This window comes from Trypanosoma melophagium (assembly GCF_022059095.1).
Source record: "Trypanosoma melophagium isolate St. Kilda chromosome Unknown ctg14segment1, whole genome shotgun sequence".
Classification (NCBI taxonomy): Eukaryota; Euglenozoa; class Kinetoplastea; order Trypanosomatida; family Trypanosomatidae; genus Trypanosoma; species Trypanosoma melophagium.
The window spans coordinates 75,740-93,793 of record NW_027125142.1 but is presented as its reverse complement, the minus strand read 5'-3'; the positions used below and the strand labels follow the sequence as shown (position 1 = coordinate 93,793).

General features: G+C 41.2%; 8 protein-coding genes across 9 annotated transcripts; all 8 read left to right on the top strand.

Annotated features, from left to right (window-relative positions):
* Nucleotides 1-137: 137 nt before the first annotated feature.
* On the top strand, nucleotides 138-1,922 carry LSM04_009091 (RFT1; the record flags this gene model as incomplete). Its single annotated transcript, XM_067334942.1, has 1 exon — nucleotides 138-1,922. One exon carries the CDS (start codon nucleotides 138-140, stop codon nucleotides 1,920-1,922), a length of 1,785 nt encoding a protein of 594 aa, XP_067193997.1.
* Nucleotides 1,923-2,365: 443 nt separating this feature from the next.
* LSM04_005046 (2-oxoacid dehydrogenase acyltransferase) lies at nucleotides 2,366-3,529 on the top strand (the record flags this gene model as incomplete). Its single annotated transcript, XM_067334941.1, has 1 exon — nucleotides 2,366-3,529. One exon carries the CDS (start codon nucleotides 2,366-2,368, stop codon nucleotides 3,527-3,529), a length of 1,164 nt encoding a protein of 387 aa, XP_067193911.1.
* Nucleotides 3,530-5,256: 1,727 nt separating this feature from the next.
* On the top strand, nucleotides 5,257-6,747 carry LSM04_006110 (ATPase; the record flags this gene model as incomplete). Its single annotated transcript, XM_067334940.1, has 1 exon — nucleotides 5,257-6,747. The coding sequence occupies one exon, from the start codon at nucleotides 5,257-5,259 to the stop codon at nucleotides 6,745-6,747; it is 1,491 nt and encodes a 496-aa protein (XP_067193941.1).
* Nucleotides 6,748-7,718: 971 nt separating this feature from the next.
* LSM04_000727 (Nucleotidyl transferase domain) lies at nucleotides 7,719-9,551 on the top strand (the record flags this gene model as incomplete). Its single annotated transcript, XM_067334939.1, has 1 exon — nucleotides 7,719-9,551. The coding sequence occupies one exon, from the start codon at nucleotides 7,719-7,721 to the stop codon at nucleotides 9,549-9,551; it is 1,833 nt and encodes a 610-aa protein (XP_067193835.1).
* Nucleotides 9,552-10,211: 660 nt separating this feature from the next.
* On the top strand, nucleotides 10,212-11,249 carry LSM04_005866 (protein of unknown function DUF676; the record flags this gene model as incomplete). Its single annotated transcript, XM_067334938.1, has 1 exon — nucleotides 10,212-11,249. One exon carries the CDS (start codon nucleotides 10,212-10,214, stop codon nucleotides 11,247-11,249), a length of 1,038 nt encoding a protein of 345 aa, XP_067193925.1.
* Nucleotides 11,250-12,071: 822 nt separating this feature from the next.
* LSM04_009083 (uncharacterized protein) lies at nucleotides 12,072-13,946 on the top strand (the record flags this gene model as incomplete). Its single annotated transcript, XM_067334937.1, has 1 exon — nucleotides 12,072-13,946. The coding sequence occupies one exon, from the start codon at nucleotides 12,072-12,074 to the stop codon at nucleotides 13,944-13,946; it is 1,875 nt and encodes a 624-aa protein (XP_067193996.1).
* An 840-nt stretch (nucleotides 13,947-14,786) lies between these two features.
* On the top strand, nucleotides 14,787-15,635 carry LSM04_006382 (the record flags this gene model as incomplete). 2 transcript variants are annotated; one of them, XM_067334935.1, is made up of 1 exon in its annotated part: nucleotides 14,787-15,635. In XM_067334935.1, one exon carries the CDS (start codon nucleotides 14,787-14,789, stop codon nucleotides 15,633-15,635), a length of 849 nt encoding a protein of 282 aa, XP_067193944.1. The 2 variants fall into 2 exon arrangements, with proteins under 2 accessions (XP_067193944.1, XP_067193945.1); XM_067334936.1 differs by having other exon boundaries at nucleotides 15,030-15,635.
* A 389-nt stretch (nucleotides 15,636-16,024) lies between these two features.
* LSM04_003476 (uncharacterized protein) lies at nucleotides 16,025-17,671 on the top strand (the record flags this gene model as incomplete). The annotated part of the gene is made up of 1 exon (XM_067334933.1): nucleotides 16,025-17,671. The coding sequence occupies one exon, from the start codon at nucleotides 16,025-16,027 to the stop codon at nucleotides 17,669-17,671; it is 1,647 nt and encodes a 548-aa protein (XP_067193887.1).
* Between the last annotated feature and the right edge of the window lie 383 nt (nucleotides 17,672-18,054).

The following is an 18,054-nucleotide window of genomic DNA, read 5'->3' as shown; positions in this document are numbered from 1 at the left end:
TTCTGTTTTTACTGACTGTGTGTTCTTTCTTCTCTACACATACACACAGGGAGGGAGAGAGGGAGTGAAGGAGAAGAGATTAGGTACAAATTTGATTTCTCTTGAGACGCATCGATAACTTTTCATAGAGTATTCCAATGGGCTTTAAAGGGCAGTTGGCTTTCGCCCTGGTGCTTAATATCGTGCTAAAGCTGATAACTTTTTTGCTGAACACCCTTTTAACGCGTCAGCTGGCACCAAGTCAGAATGGTGTCAGTTTCTCATTTCTATTATACTATAATACTGTTTTGTATCTTGCAAGAGAGTGTGTACGTAGTGTCAATGCACGACACAACTTGCTTGACAGGTCTGGAAATGGCTCAGTGGTCTTGCAGATAATAAACTGCGCATTTATTTCTGTTCCGCTTGGTATTCTTGTGATGATAGCATTAGAACTAGTTTCTTATTGTGGTATTTATTTATTCCCATCTTTGTCTGCACTTTCTCGTATAAATGGGGTAGGTTCTGGTCTTCCTACTGTTGAGAACCATAATAATGATAACATTGTGGGTATAATAGGTATTCCAGAACTACTTCTAGCATTGAGTGTTGTTATCACACTGACGATTGAACCATGTATAGCTCTTCTTCGTTCTTTTGATTATTTTCGTTTTATTGTGGCTTCTGAGTTTTGGGCACTAATGGGACGTCTTGTTGTGACCTTGATATTTGTATGGTCTTTTGGTGATGGTTTTAGTAGTGATCCATGGATTGTGCGTATGTGTTTCGCTATTGGTAATTTTGCCTATGCTCTCACAACTGTAGGCTATTTTCTATGGTTATGGAACAGTAGCAGTAGTAGTGACCGTAAAGCGGGTAGTTGTGGTGGAGTTGTACTTCTTCGTCAGGCTCGTACAAATGCGGCGTTGGTGGTATGGGGAGGAACGGAGGGTAATAAACCACCTCTCTCTGTCTCTGCCTCTCGCTGGTGTGTTTCTCTTCCATGGAGTTTTCTTTCATGGCGTGTGTTTCGCGCTTCCCTTGTGGGTGAGTTTGCCTTGATGAATCAATTCTTCCGCGAGAGTACACTTCGACTGGTGCTTGCGGAGGGTGAACGGTTTGCGTTGGTGGCGTTTGGTTCTGCCGCTGCGATGGGCCGCTATGACTTTGTGGCTGGTCTCGGCGCACTTGTGGCGCGTGTGGTGTTTAGTGTGTGGGAAGGGGCGTGTTTTGCAAAGTGGAGTCGCGATGCGGCGAGTGGAAAAGGACGGGAGGCCGTGGCGTTGTTATTATTGATGTTGCGTGTGTCTTTTTACTTTGGGGCTGCCGCCGTACTTGTGGGGCCACCGCTGGCGGAGTCGTTTCTGACATTTGCCTTCACACGGCGTTGGGCCACGGCGGCAACTGTGCGTGCCCTGCAACTATACACATATGTACTCTTCTTACTTGGATGGAATGGATTGTTGGATGCGTTTGTGCGGGCAACGGCGGCGGCGAGTACACTACGGCGTGTACAGGCCGCATTATTATTGCATGCCGCTTTGTACGTCGCCGCCTGTTTTTTTCTTCTACACCCTGCAGCCAACACTTCATCTCATATACAACAAGAACAAGAACACAACAATAATAGTGCAGAGCGTATAGAGTATGATGATCCGGTGGTGGGGCTTTTGTGTGTAACGGCCGCCAGTATGGCAATGCGCTGCTTCGTGTCGTTGTGTGTACTCCACAGTGCACCACCACAGACACGAGTGACACTGCGGGATTTGACTTCCGCCGTGAACTTTCGTGTTACCGTCGCGTGGGTATTGTTGATTGTTTTTACACGATTGTTAAATGCGGCGGCGGTGGTGGCTATTGTGGCAACACCACTGTTTGCAGCAGCCATTATTGCATGGGATCCGGAGATAAGAGGCATGTGTTTTGCTGCTGTGCTGGGATGAGGAGACAGAACACAGCAGCTGTGTAGTAGTATTACTAATGAGAAGTGGAAGAAAATAAGAGAAACTTCAATGAAAAGATAATTGAGTGGTGTGTGTGTGTGTATGGAGTGAATCATTCCTCTCTTTTAAGGAAGAGAAAGGGATATTGCAACAGTGTAAACGTTCTTTTTTTGTGTGTGTGTTCATTTATTCTTCTTTTGGAGTAATGAATTCTCTTCTTTTTTTATATTTTTTCTTGCTTCTTTTTTGTTTTACTTTTTCTCCTTCATTGACTGAAAGGTGTAGTCTCTAGTGCCAACTCCAAACAAGAAAAACAAAAAAATTAAGCAGATAAAAAAAAAGAATTTTTTTTTACGAAAGCAAAGTAAACAACAACAACAACAGCAACAAAAACAACAGCAAGAACAAGAAGAAAGAGTAATAGTAAATATTATTACTTCATCATGTTACGACGATTTACCGCACAAGGCCTTCGCACAAGCATGTGGAGTGCGCAGAAACTCGCTGCACGTTTCTGCGTCAGTATTAAGGTTCCTACCATCGCTGAGTCAGTAAGCACGGGGAAAGTTGTAGGATGGACAAAAGGAGTTGGAGACTCGGTGGTGGAAGATGAGGTGATTTGCCAAATTGAATCTGATAAACTTAACGTGGATGTACGGGCACCGACGAGTGGCGTAATTACGAAGATTAATTTCCAAGATGGCGCCGTTGTGGAAGTTGGCGCGGAGCTCTCCACTATTAAAGCAGGTGAAGCCAAGAAGGAGGAAACACCACCAGCAACAACAGGAGGAGAAAAGAAAGAATCAGCGGCGGTGGTGAAACAGCAACCAGTAGCAGCGGCTCCACTAAAGCCTGCGGTTGAGGCAAGTTTAAAAACAAGTGTAACCACTACAACGGGATCGGACCCGCGTGTCCGCAGTGTTCGGATTTCGTCGATGCGTCAGCGTATAGCGGACCGTCTTAAAGCGAGTCAAAATACATGTGCTATGTTGACGACATTTAATGAGATTGATATGACACCTCTTATTGAGTTACGCAACCGATACAAGGATGATTTCTACAAGAAGCATAACGTGAAATTAGGGTTCATGTCACCCTTTGTAAAGGCATGCGCTATTGCCCTACAGGATGTGCCTATTGTGAATGCCTCATTTGGTACGGACTCTATTGAGTATCACGACTTTGTGGACATCAGCATTGCGGTCTCCACTCCACGTGGACTGGTTGTCCCAGTTCTCCGCGATGTGCAAAAATCCGACTTTGCCATGATCGAAAAACAAATCGCCGACTTTGCCGATCGTGCAAAAGTGAACAAACTCACTCTCGCCGAGATGACGGGTGGCACCTTTACCATCAGCAACGGCGGTGTGTTTGGCTCGTGGATGGGCACGCCGATTATTAATCCCCCGCAGTCCGCCATTCTCGGCATGCATGCGACGAAGAAGCGGCCGTGGGTTGTGGGCAATGAAATTAAAGTGCGTGATGTGATGGCCGTCGCGCTGACGTACGATCATCGTCTTATTGACGGCAGCGATGCGGTGACGTTTCTGGTGAAGGTGAAGAATCTCATCGAGGACCCAGCGCGTATGGTGCTCGATCTCGCATAAGTGTGAAAAAAAGGGGGTGGTGGTGCAAAGGGAAGAAAGGAGAGAATGAATGAATGATAATGAATGAAATAAAGCGAGGGAGGGAGGGGGAGGGAGGAAAGAGAGATATAGGTGAGTCAGGAAAAACAAAGAAAGAAAAATATGAATACGTAAAAAGTAGAACATATTTATTATTATTATTATTATCATTATTATTATTATTATTATTATTATTATATCCAAATAAATTGGTGCAAGTGTGTGGGGCGACTGTATAAAAAGAAAGAAAACGGAGGATGGGGCTGTGGGTGGATACACAGTGAGAGTTCAGATCAAGAAAAAGAAAAGAAGAAAAAGATATGGGTTGGGTGAGGAAAACTGATGAGAGAATGACAAGAGGACCACAAGGAAAAAAAAAGAAGTGAAAAAACAAAAAAATGTAAATAAAAGGGGAAAAAAATAAACAGTGTCTTTTGAGAAACAAATAAAAATAACAACACACACGCACACAATAAGAGAAGGTAACAAGTACAGTGAACATAACACAATGTGATAAGCTGATGTGACGCATACGAAAAGAAAACGGTTGTGAGAAAAATTATAATGAGCACATTTTTTAGATGTGTGCATGTATGTCTATCTGTACTTGTGTCTGTAGTTATTTTTGTGTATTTGTATAGGCACAGACAAGCAGGCACACATGGAAGTGAAAGTGGTGCAATATTGGTATCGTTGATGATGATTGATTTCCCCTCTTGCTCTTTTACTTGTCTTCAAATCTTTTTTTTTCCGTACTTATTGACTTACGCTCTTAGTTCTACATCTGTTATTGTTTTTTTTTTTTGCATTGTTGGTGTTTTCTGATTCCCTTTCCTTCCTTCTGTTTTATTTTATTTTTTATTTTATTTTTATTTGTGTGTGTGTGTGTGTTTTTGTGTCTGTCTCTTTATTTCCTTTTTTTTGTGTTTCTGTGTGGAGATGGATTTGTGGTGATATTATTTTTCTATTCTCATACATATACATTATATATATATATATATATATATATATATACAAAAAAAGGGAGAGATACAGGGGATATATGGTAATGCATACACACATAGTGAGTGGGAAGGAGTGTGCCTGTCTGTATTTCTGAGACAAAATGAGGCAATAAAGGACAATGAGAGGGATTATCGAAGGAGACAATCGTGTGGGAAATGAATATATTATATTTCTTTTTCTCTTTTTTTATCTGTCTTCTTTTTTTTTTTATTTGCACAGGATGGGGAAGAGAGAAAAATCAACTGCAATCAGAGAGGAAGAAAAAAGAGGTATGCGAAACACATGAAGAATGGTGTTCATTGCACCCTGAGCACGCTCACATGTTGGCGGAGTTTGTAGTGCTTATGAAATTATTATAATATATATATATATATATATATATATATATATATATATATATGAATCGAATATGTTTGTATTTAGTATTCTCTTATGCATTCGAAATATATTAATATGATGATTTTTTTTTCACCTTTTTCTATTTCTCTTTTTATTTATTTTTTGTAAATTTCTCTTTCTCTGTACGCGACCCCCCATCATGTTAAATACGTCCATTTATTAAATGTATATAAATACTTCTGAGGATTAACCGAAAAGAAAAACAAGGATACTGCACAAGACGTGTCTTTGCACAAGAAAAGAAGTAAAAGAAGAAAGAAACAGTATTTATACATAACGCCAATACATACAAACCATTTCACACAATGGGTGCTCACGAAGCTGAGAGTGTCCGCATGCTCTCCAAGAAGGAGCTCTTAACGGAGCATATTAAGGAGTTACAGAAGGATTACGTGGTTAAGCCACACTTGGAGTACACCACTATTCGCGCTGTTAATGGTCCGCTGGTTATATTAGACGATGTGCGATTACCCACCTTTGCGGAGATTGTAAATATTGAACTCGCCGACGGCACCCAACGCCGTGGCAAGGTGTTGGAGGTGGATGGAAGTAAAGCCGTTGTGCAGGTCTTTGAAGGGACATCCGGTATTGATGTGAAACGCTCCAAGTGTGAGTTTACTGGGAAAGTGATGGAGCTTGGTGTGAGTGAGGATATGTTGGGTCGTGTCTTTAATGGATCTGGAATTCCTATTGATAATGGTCCACCCGTTTTACCAGAGCAGTATCGTGATATTGAAGGTATTCCCATTAACCCACGCGCCCGTGTCTACCCGGAGGAGATGATTCAAACCGGTATTTCCTCTATAGATGTTATGACTTCTATCTCACGTGGTCAGAAGATTCCACTCTTCTCCGGTGCTGGTCTGCCACATAATGAGATCGCGGCACAAATTGTGCGACAGGCCGGATTGGTGCGAAAGGAGGGAAAACAGGAAGACTTCTGTATCGTCTTTGCGGCCATGGGTGTAAATCAGGAAACATCGCGTTTCTTCCGCACAGAGTTTGAGGAAAATGGATCTATGGAAAAGACCGTGCTCTTTATGAACTTGGCTAATGATCCCACAATTGAACGTATTGTCACGCCACGCCTCGCCCTCACCACGGCGGAGTATCTTGCCTACGACTGCGGCAAACACGTTTTGGTGATTCTCACCGATATGAGTTCCTACGCCGACGCCCTGCGTGAAGTCTCCGCCGCCCGCGAGGAGGTGCCGGGAAGACGTGGTTTCCCTGGTTATATGTACACGGATTTAGCGTGCCTGTATGAGCGTGCGGGTCGTGTACTCGGCCGTGCTGGATCCATTACACAGATTCCTATTCTTACGATGCCTAATGATGATATTACGCATCCTATTCCAGATTTAACGGGATATATTACGGAGGGACAGATTTACGTGGATCGGCAACTGCACAACCGACAGTTGTATCCACCTATTAATATTTTGCCTTCACTAAGTCGTTTAATGAAGAATGCTATTGGTGAGGGTATGACGCGTAAAGATCATGGTGGTGTCAGCAATCAAATGTATGCCGCCTATGCAATCAGTCGTGATATTTTAGCCATGAAGGCAGTTGTTGGTGAAGAGGCATTAAGCAGTGAGGATTTGTTGCATTTGGAGTTCCTGGAGAAGTTTGAAAAGAAGTTCATTTGTCAAGGTTTTTATGAATCTCGTGATGTGTTTCAGAGTTTGGATCTCTGCTGGCAGCTCCTCCGTACATTCCCGAAGGTTCTACTTAATAAGATTGATGTAAAGACTCGTAATGAGTTTTATGATCGTCAGCCTGAACGTAAGTAGGATGAGAAGAGAACAGAAGGAAAAGTGAAAGTAGCATCAAGTGAGAATGGAAAGAAAAAAAAAAAAAAGAAAGGAAAGGAAAGGAAAAAGAAAAAAAAGAGAAAAAGAAAGAAATAAAAAAAGAAAAGAAAGAGGGATGAATGGAGGTTGACGATTGCATAGGGGGTGGATCTATGCTACTACTGTAAAGAAAAAAAAAGTGTAAATGTGCGGAAGAGTGAAGTTGAGATCCGTGTGTGGGGATACACATTTCTTTTAACGTGTTTATTTTCTCTTTCTCTTTTTCTTTCATTCTTTTTTCCCTGAAATTGAGACACGACGGTACGACACGATAAGGAATGAAATGAAATTTGATATGACGTTCAGAGTGGGGAAATAGAAAGAAGAAAATGAAGAAATACACACCTTTACGCATCCACTCATATATGACCATGTATATATATATATATTAGTTACGATCTGTGTTTGTGTATGTGTGTATGTTTTTCTCATTCTGTTTTCTTGATGCCTGAATGAGTAGGAGTGCATTTGTGTGTTAGCGAAGAAACCACATTTTGGGGAATTTCTAAATGAAGTTTATTATCAAAGTGTAGAGAAATCTATAGATATGGGGTGTATCTTTATTTACTACTTTATTATAAATTATATACCTTTTTTTGCTTTTTCTTTTTATTTTTTTCCCTCATTGTTTTTGTCACACCGAAAAATAAAAAAAAGGATACAGTGTGTTTAAATAGAAGAGGACTGAAACACTGGATATATTGAAAGAAGGAAAGAAAAACAACAAGAAAAAGGGAAGAAACTGAAGAAGAAGAAGAGGAATAATAATAGTAAGCACAAGGAAAGAAAAAACAAAAACAAAAACCAACAAGACACAGCACGAAGAAATTAACAAACATCCAAATATTTACAACTTTTCCACACATTCTAAAAGGAATAGTAATAAATAAATAAATAACTCATATCCCATAATGAAAACAGCAGCCGGTACACCACCTCCAAGAGGATACACCACTAATACTACTAGTAGTAATATTAATATGAATAGTAATAGCACATGTCCGCACACCACTGTTGCCCATCCATCAGTCGCCGCATCACTTCTCTTTGATGTTGTTGTCTTCGCTGGCGGGGCGGCGCCGGGTTTAACGCCACTGTGCGATAATGAACCGAAGCCAATGCTCTGCATTTGCAATCGGCCGATGATTTGGTACTGTTTACATCCCTGGATCGCCGCCGGCTGTCAAACCTTCTTTGTCTGCGTGAATGAAGACTACGCCGTACTGCAGCGTTATCTCTGCCGGGAGTTTCCCGCCGTGACGTTTGTGTTTGTGTTGGTGCCATTAACATTAAATGAGGCGCCGTCGACGACGTGCGATGTGGTGAAGGCGTATTTAAAACACAAAGACTCTCTGCGGCCGGAGAAGTTGGGTCAACCACGCGATGCACTCTTGCTGAGTTGTGATACCTTTCTGCCTGGTGTGAATGTGGAACACTTTATTCGCAACTTTTACTGTTCTGTGGCCTCCGCATCGGTGTTGTTGTTTCGTCCAATGAAAAGTACACGCACGGCGGCAGAATCAATATCAACAACACCGACAGCAAGTGGTGGGAGGAGTGATAATAATAATAATAATAAGATACAGGGAGAGCCGTATAAATACCGCCTTGTCTGCACCGCCTACGAGGAAAATGATGAAGAGGAAGAAGAAAAAGGAGCGAATCATGGATTAGAAAAGACAAAATCACGTGCGCATGCTGGTTCGACAGATGTGCATCACTACCGATTGCACTTTATTGCTCCCCATGAGGATAAACCAGTTCCTCGCATTAGCGTCGGCTTTGCAAGTCGACGTCCTAATCTTACTTGTACGGCAGATACAATGGATGCACATGTCTATTTAGTGCGTCACTGGGCCCTGCACGCTATAGCCGAACATGCAGGAGAGGGAATGACGGTACAACGTGATATTATTCCATTTCTAGCACGAAGTCAACATAGCACATTAAATACCGAAGAGAATGTGTTTCTCCGACCAGATAGTAAAATTAAGTATAATATACCAAATCATTGGTTATATGAAAAGGATTCTTTTGTACATCTCCTTAACGCTTGTCCAGGTCCTGTATTACCTGTAGAGGCAGATAACCTCCTTGTGTGTTGTACGATTTATGAAGAGCAAGAAGATAATGCGATGCGGGTTTATAGAGTAAAGACACGAGAAGATTTTCTAGCAGTAAACCGTGAGATATTAACAGCAAAATGTGAGTTGCACGGTTTAAATGAAACTCCGATGAATACTAGCAACACTCAACAACAACAACAACGACAGCAACAACAACAACGTCAGAAGCAAAGTAAACAAGGTGGTAAATATATGGCTCCAGCTACTTCAGAAGCTAAACAGTTACCTGCTAGTGCCTTTGTACTAAGTAGCCTGCTTCCTGATTCTCCCTTTACACTGCAGATAAAACAAGGCATACATCAGGTTCAAATTAGACGCAGTTTTCTGCGTTCTTTGCCATCAGGAAACGTTTTCATAACTTCCAGTATAATTGGGAGTAATGTAACCCTTGGAACAAATGCTAGAATTACAAATAGTGTTATTTTAGACAATGCCGAGATTGGAGCTAATGCCATTATTACAAATTCCATCATTGGTTCCTCTGCAATGGTAAATGCAGGAGTTCGTGTAGTGAACTGCACCGTAGGTCCACAGTATATTGTGGAATCAAATGGAATTGATTCGGTACTTTGCACACATGATGCTGGAGAAGGGGGTTACTCAAGTTTGTGTATGTAAAAGGGCTGAAAAGATTAAAAAAAAGAGAAAAAGAAAAGAAAAGAAAAAGCGCGAAGGTAACTACAGTAGTAAACGAAAAGAGAGCAAATACATATTGGAAATGTTATTGCTGGGAAAAATAATGAGGCTTCTTTTTTTTTCGTTTTTTGTTTTGTTTTTCATCGATCTAAATACAAAGTTAACGAGCTTTGAAATTGATTGGACGCTGAAGGTGTAACAAGGCAAAAAAAAAAGAAAACTGCCATCCCTTTCTGTTTCTTTCTTTCTCTCTGTACTTCTGTTGAAGAAGAGAAGAATGAGGGGATGAACTCACTTTAATTTTGGATTCGAAAAAGAGAGAGGCTTTCTGTTTTAATATGTGTACTATACAGGGATAAATCTGCGTATTTTTTTTTGTTTTTCTTTTTTTAATTTTACTTTAAATAATTCTCTAATGTATAAAATGAACTACCAGACCTTCCTCTTCAAAAAAAAAAAAAAAGGAAAGGTTGGGGCTGAGAAGCGTAGCGAATAGAATCAATACAAAAGAAGAAAGGTAATAATAAAAAAAAATAAAACAAGCGTAAAAAGGAAGTAAGGTTATATATATATTCGAGTGAAGAAGAATTAGTAAATGCCTATTTCTGTATGAAAAAAAAAGAAAAAAAATACACATTCATGATGAGACATCGTATCGTTATTCTCCAACATGGTTCGCATGGGACATATCGCGATTTAAGTTGTCTTGCGCAGTATCTTCGTTCCTTTGAAACCCCACCAGTTGTGTGGGAACCACGAGTAAATGAGGGATTTCGCACAGATGACGGTGTAGTGATGTGCGGAGAACGCCTGGCACAAAATATTCTTCAATTGTTTCATACATTCTGCTCAACATTGCCCTCAACAACAACAATAGAATTGAGTTTCGTGGCTCATTCTATGGGAGGATTGATTGTTCGTGAAGCACTGCCGCTTCTTTTTAAAGGAATTGAATTGAAACAAGATCATATAAATATCAAATGGAAACTTTTTTGCTCCATAGCAGTTCCACATGCTGGGGTACGACACATGGATGCTTTTATACGTTCTTATTTTGGTCGTTTAGTGGGAAGATTATATTCAACGGCATATCATGATATGTTTCTACAGTCTAATGTTTTAACGGAACGTTTACTTTCAAAAGAGCATCTTGCATGTCTGGCGGCATTTGAGCGACGTTTGTTGATTTCAAGCGTGAATGATCTTTTGGTCCCTTTAATGAGTTCTGGTTTTTTACTTAAATCCAATCAATGTTTTGATCTGTTCCATTCCACCAACCCACAAGAACACGAAGAAAAAGAAATACCGCAGATAGATGATAAAACTACTACTATTAATACTAGTACTATTAGTACGATATGTGCATTAAATGAAGAAGAGATGTATACGAAACGACACCGCCTCACAGAACTCAACATGAGTGAATATTGGCCGGCCGATCAACTCCCGTTGGAGCGGCATCTCATTGGTGAAATTCTCCAACATGCCGGCCCTTTTGAAAGTATTGTTCTCGATCTCCGCCCTGCAGCTGCGGCCGCATTACATAACAGTCAACTCGCACTTCACGGCGCCCAAAAACTCTCACATCGAGCACTCATCTGCAAACCGCCACTGCATTTATTGGATAATATGTTTGGATTTGTCTCAAAAGTGGTCGCACAGGAAACTGTGATGGATTAAACATTGACAGCTTTTTTAAATATTTTCTTCCTGTAATTTGGTACCGCATTCTTTATTTTTTATCCATCTATCTATTTCTGTGGATTCGGTTATTCCCTCGTATATCCCTATTCCTTTAGACCAGAGATCTATAATCCTTTTTTTTTCTTTCTCTATGTGTTATTCTTCTTATGACTGATATGTGGATGGTTTTCTTCAACAGTCTGGCGTTGGGAAGGGAAGAGATTCAGTACGGTAGGAACAAGAGAAGTACGATTCTATTTTTTACTTAATTTAATTCCCCATGACATTTCCACAATTTTGGAATGTGCGTCATTAGTCTAGTGACATGATAGCATCCCATCTTTCCTTCACTTTTTTATCAAGTATGATAATTCACATATCATTTTCATTATGAAATGGTATATATATATATATATATATATATATGAGTGTGTTGGAGTATTCTTTAATGGTGTTATTATTACCTATATGAGGGTTAAGTATTTTTGATTTTTTTTTTTCAGTTTTCGTGTCGAATCTATATGTGGATGTTTTTGAAGATAAATACACTTTTATACTTTGATGGTTCTGTGATTTTTTTCTTCTTATTTTTCTTTTCCTTTTTTTTCCACCTATAATGAGTGATTTCTTTTCTATGAAACCCCAAGAAGAAAGGAGGAGGTGCGAATAAGATTAAATCAAAACAAACAAAAAAAGAAAAGCACGATAGGTGGGTGAGAACCTGAAAGGTGCGTGTTAGGTGGTTAAATAAGGTGATATTATTAAAGAGAAGAAACGTAGAGGGATAAAAAAAAAAAGAAAAGGGAAGAAAAAAAGAAAATGAAATGTAGTATTTTCTTTTTCGTTTCTGCTCTTAGTTTCCTTATAACTTTATCAGAGGTGGTGAATGCGGAATGGGTAAATGAAACATCCCCATATTTGGGTTCTTCACCTGTTTCTCTTCGTATTACGTCTGTAGGGGATTGGGATAATACAATGGAAACAGGGTTTTTCGGTACAATGGGAAATCGAACAAACCTTCTTTGGTATTGCCGACGACCTGATAGTAAAAGTATCTATCATTTATGCTGGAATTCACTTGATTTCCCTAGTTCTATTATTAGTACCATTGTGGTGGATTTAAACCGTGATGGCGTCATGGATATTCTTGTACAATGCGAAGATGGAGTGTTAGGTTATATTGATGGTAAAAATCGTAAAAAGACTCCTACGTTTATTAATAAAGATGAAACTCCAATTTTTGATGCTAATATCCCACAGATAAGTTTAGTTAGTGTATTTAACGATTGTGGATTACCAGATATTGCAATGGTAGATGTAAATGGTTCTCTTGTTATTATGCGTGGTAAAACAGATGTATCTGGTATTTTTTGTACTGGGAAGACAGTGACTCCTACGTTTGAACAAATTGTATTAGTAAAAGGACATAAGGGTGTACGAGAAGTGGTTCCTCTTAGTATTGCTTCTGCTGATATAAATGGTGATTGTGCTGTAGATTTACTTTATACTATTCATAATATTGACAAAAATACGCTGGAGGTCTACGCTTTCTTTATTTCGTACAATCGACATGAATTATTAATGACGTTAAAATCAGCTAATCATTACGGTTCCCCAACTGTTGTAGATCTAAACGGTGATGGAGCACCTGATATTATTTTTCCACTTTGTGCCTCAGAAGAAAAAAGTATGGTTGCATTTGGGAATTGCAGTGGATTTAACGGCATAACTGTGTTTTATAATCATTTAAAAGGATCTTCTGCATGCTCTAATAATAAATGTTGTGAGGGTCATCATTATGGATTTCATGAAAAGGAATCCAAAACGTTTTTTCTTAATCAGGAAAATATATGTGGTATTCAAACATCACCAAAGTTTCCTCTTCAAATGCCTAACTCATTAGAATCTCCACTTGAATTGCGTTTTGGAGATTACAATAGAGATGGTTATAATGATCTTATTGTACCTAGTACATATGGTCCTCTTTTACTTACATCTAAATCAAATTCTGATGCATTATTACCCTTTAGTTGTGTCCCTTTAGATAGTCAAATTGCACATTCTTCTCCTGGTAGCCACGAAATGTATATCCAGGGAGTTCCTTTTTTTGTTGTCGTTTCTGATAGGGGTCGCCTGGATATTATATTAACCTATCATGGTAAAAATAGTATTCCCATAACTATTTATACAAATCACATTTCATCATTGGAGCAAAATTATTTTTTAACTGCAAGTGCTCTTAATGGTGTGGGACAAATAGATAGTTGGGGATTGTATCAACCAGGTGCTGTTCACCGCTTTAGATGGAGTGATATATCAATGAACCATCGATGGGGATATGGGGTACAGTTATCTAGAAGTCAAGGACATGCATTACAATCTCCACGTTTATATTTTGGTCTTGGCCGTACTTTTTCTTTTGTTGAAGACTACACGGTTGGTATTATCGTTAATAGAGAATCTGTGCATCATCAATGGTCAGAAAACCTCATACCAAATTCAAAGTTATTCGTATGGTTATCTCCATTTGGTTCATCTTCAGAGTGGCGTCTACGTCTGTATATTCCCTCATCAACCTACCAAACGTTGTTGTTTGTAGTACTTGTTAGTACCCTTGGGCTTATTGGAATTCCTATTCTATTACTCAAGTGGAGGGAAGTTCAAGAGGACCGTCGTGAGTGGAGACTTCGATAATTTTCATACAGAGCAAATAACAGAAAAAAACAGAACAGAAAAACGGAAAAAAAAAACGAAAGAGACGAACGTATGAACCTATCAGTACTATTTTTTTTTCTCCCCTCCTCGTTGCGCTACTGAAAAAACAGGAAAAATACGAAATAATTAGGAAATAATTGTTTATCTATTTGTTTTTCTTTGTTGTTGTATTTCTTCATTTATCTTGTTTCCTATTTTCCTTATCTTTTTTCCCCTTTATATATATATATATATATATATATATATAATATTTTCTTGCTCTAATCTTGTGAAAGAAGCCTCCTGTAGGTAACCCGAAGCGAAAAAAAAAGAACAAAAGAACAACATGGGCCACCTCGACCAATGGCGTTCCCGGCAGAAGATCGGCATGGGCAAGGGTGCCCGCCACTGCGTGATCTGCTCCAACCAAAAGGCACTCATTCGCAAGTATGAGCTCAACGTGTGCCGTCAGTGCTTCCGTGAGAATGCAGAGAACATCGGATTCACCAAGCTTCGTTAAGGAATGAAATAAACCCATCGTTGCTGAAGATAGGCGAACTCGCTACGACGAGTTTGTTTGTGAGCCTAACAGGAGTGTGCGATTTATTTCGTGGCCTTTTTTTTGGTTTTGTAATTTTTGACATTCAAAAAAGGTGTGTTTTTGTATTTTGGTTCAAATTTTGTTGCATATACTGATTGTTAAAGAAGTAACGACAGCAAAAAGGAAAGAAGAATTCGTGTTTCATTTGTTTTTTCTTTCCTTTTTCATCTCTTGTTTTTTTTTACTTTATTTGTAGTAAAAGGCAAGCGTGGTGTGGGAACCACTTGAAAAGTGGAGAAATGAAGTTCTCACGTGTTGCCATACCCGGAGTTAAAAATGTCATAACTCTTTGCAGCGCCAAAGGTGGTGTTGGAAAATCTACCTGCTCTGTTAATGTGGCGCTTGCATTGAAGAACTTGGGATATAGTGTCGGAATTGTAGACGCAGACATTACTGGACCATCTATTCCCACTATGATGGGTGTAGACGGCTCACAAGTGGAAACATATCGTGTGACTGGAAGTGATAGATTTGCTCCACCAATGAACTTTGGTGTAAAAGTAATGAGCATGGGACTAATTGTTCCGTATGATGAAGCCATCGCAGTTCGAGGACCGATGGTAAACAAGTATATTCGGGCACTTTTATTCCAAACAGACTGGGATGAATTAGATTATCTCGTTATTGATATGCCACCTGGAACGAACGATGTACATTTGACAATTACGCAAGAGGTAGTATTAACAGGTGCTGTCATTGTTTCCACACCACAAAAGGTTGCTTTAGTAGATGTTAGACGAGGTATTGACATGTTCGCTGCAGTTAACACCCCAGTTTTAGGTATTGTTGAAAATATGAGTTATTTTTTGTGCAACAATTGCGGCGTAAAACACGATTTATTTGGTATGGGTGGAGTTCAGGAAACCGCCGAGGAACTTGGAGTGCCGTTTCTTGGGGAGATTCCCTTTGTGCAACGCATAATGAAAGAAACGGATGATGGATATCCACCTGCATTGCGTGGTGATGCTACACTAGAGGCAGCCAAACCCTTTTACACTCTCGCTCAACGCATTCATTCCATGGTTACAAAATTAAAAACTAATGGAGAGGGTGGAATCCCAGGACCATCCATCACGTTTAACAAATAACGATTCAACAATCAACCCTACCATACAGGAACACATTAACCTGTACTGTACAAAAGAAAAAAAGAAAGCCTATTTTTTTTTTCTTGTAGTCTTCTTTATCATAACCCTTTAGTGAGGCAGCTTTACTGCCTGGGCCCACATATATATTTATATGCCCTCCTCCTTTGATGGGTGGTCTGATTTCGTACTATTTCGTGGCATGCTGCTCATTTTTTTTTTTTTTCTCTCTCTCTCTCTCTCTCTCTCCTTTTTTTTCTCTCTTTTTTTCAATTTATTTCTACTGTTTTTCCGCATTGACCCTTTTCTCTCTCTGTGTGTGTGTTGTGTGTTCCGACAGACTCTCCAAGTGAAATAGATAAACTCGCGAAGAATAACCGCACCTTGTGCACATGATGCATCGTCTACTGTCTGTTGTGTGGTGCGTTGCTTTCCTCCTGCTGCCCGCTGTGACAGGCGCAAATGGCCTGTACGTGCTGGAGTTGGTCCAAGTGGCCCATCGCAGCGGAGTGGAGCCGCCCCCAGCGGATGCACCCAACCGAACCAAACAATGCAGTCCCGGTGGCCAAACTACCTGCGCAGCCATGGCAAATTATGGCGCGCAGCAGTTGAAGGCCATGGGAACCTATATCCAGCAACTGTACAGTGATGATGCTCAAGTTACCAACAGTGCCACGTGGCTGGGATCCAGCTATGATCCCAGTACCGTGCAGACCCGTGCCTTTGCTGACCCAATCACGGCACAGGCGGCGTCTGCACTGCTGAGCGGCATGTACGCCTCTGGTGAGTCCATCACCCCTGCCGTCATCTCAACACCCCCGGACCAGGACACCCTGCTCAACGTGGAGGCCTTTCCCTCTTTTGCCATTGCAGGCGAGCTGAATGCAGCAGCACTCAACAAGGCGCTGGCGGGAGTGGTGGATGCGCAGTTCCCCGACGCCGCCGTGCTGGCAGCCATGGGCGCAGAGGTCGGCCTTGACGCGCTCTGCTCCGAGCCGTCGCGGCGGGTGTTGTGCTGCGATCGCCTGCAGCGGCTGGCGGCGATGTACGCGGCGGTGGGAACTGCCAATGCCGCCCCAACGCTGGCGGCCCACGCGGCGCAGTTGGATGCCGTCGCCGCCGCCCGCCACAGCGCACTCTACGGACACAACCCCACGCAGTCGGCCAACGCCGCACGCGGGAGCCTTGGCCAGCCACTCGCACAGGAAATGCTGAAGAACATGCGCCACAGAATGCTCCCAGAGGGCAACAAGGACCGTAACACGAACCATGTCATGCATTATGCCCACAATGTCCCCATCGCCACGGCACTGGGTTACAACCCGGCGAACAAGACGGCAATGGGTGAGACGTTCCTGCTGGACCTTCTCCGAGAAAAGGAGACGGGCGCGTTCTTTGTTCGTCTTCGCTACGCAAACGTAGCACTCGCCGAGTCCCCTGAAGCCGCACCCGCTGTTACTGCCGCCGCCTTCCCGTTCCGGTGCCTCAGCGCCGCCAACGTGCCAACCAATGCCACCACAAAGGATGGTCTCATCTGCCCTTTTGACGACTTTGCACGCTTTGTGGATTCCAGCAAGGGTACAGATGCTGCCGGAGGTGCTTGCTACCTTGACGAAAAGACAAAGAGTGAGTTTGGTTGCACCGTGGAGGGTGCGGCCCCATCAGAGAGGTGTGCACAGTACCGAGCTATGTGCCCAGCTCAAGCCTGTCCTGAGGGATTCGTTTTTGCTGTGGCGGACAATTCATGCCGGGAGATTAAAGTTATTAAAGACGTTATAGCAAATGGAGCTGCTGTTGGTGTTGGTGTCATATCCGTTCTCTGTGGCTTTATCTTGGCTTTTATTTTTATGCATATCGGTCCGTTGTTATTTGCTAAGAGTGTTAAAAGAAATGAAGAAGCAGAGTTGCTGACTCCTCGAACGCCCGTCGCAGAGACAGGTGCTGTGGAGGGAAACTGTAAGGACGCGACGGAAGCAGGTGAAAGATGTGTAAGGGCAACGATGGAGGATGCCAATGAATTAAATCAGAGAGGGTCCTGATATGCAAGTTAAGATGTAGATGGTAAATTAAAAGGGAAGAATGGGGGGGAGTGCTACTATGAATAGTGGAAAGGGAAAAAGGAAGACAAAAAGACAAAAAAGTAGAAGGGAAATTAGGAAACCATAACAAAAAGAGAAACACCAAAAGAAGATCTTGCCGCTTAAGCATTTTTTCTTTTGCAGTGATTCTCAGAGGTAAGAAAAAGCGAAAAAAAAGAAAAAAAGGAAAAAGGATAAAGGAAAAGGGGAAAAGCAAAAAGAAACAAAATATGAAAGTTTTTTCGAAATAAGAACCAGAGATATCAATTACTTCGTTGAACACCTTTCGGGTAGGTTGAATAAAGTGAAACGAGAAAAGGTACTTAAACACACAAGAGCACCAA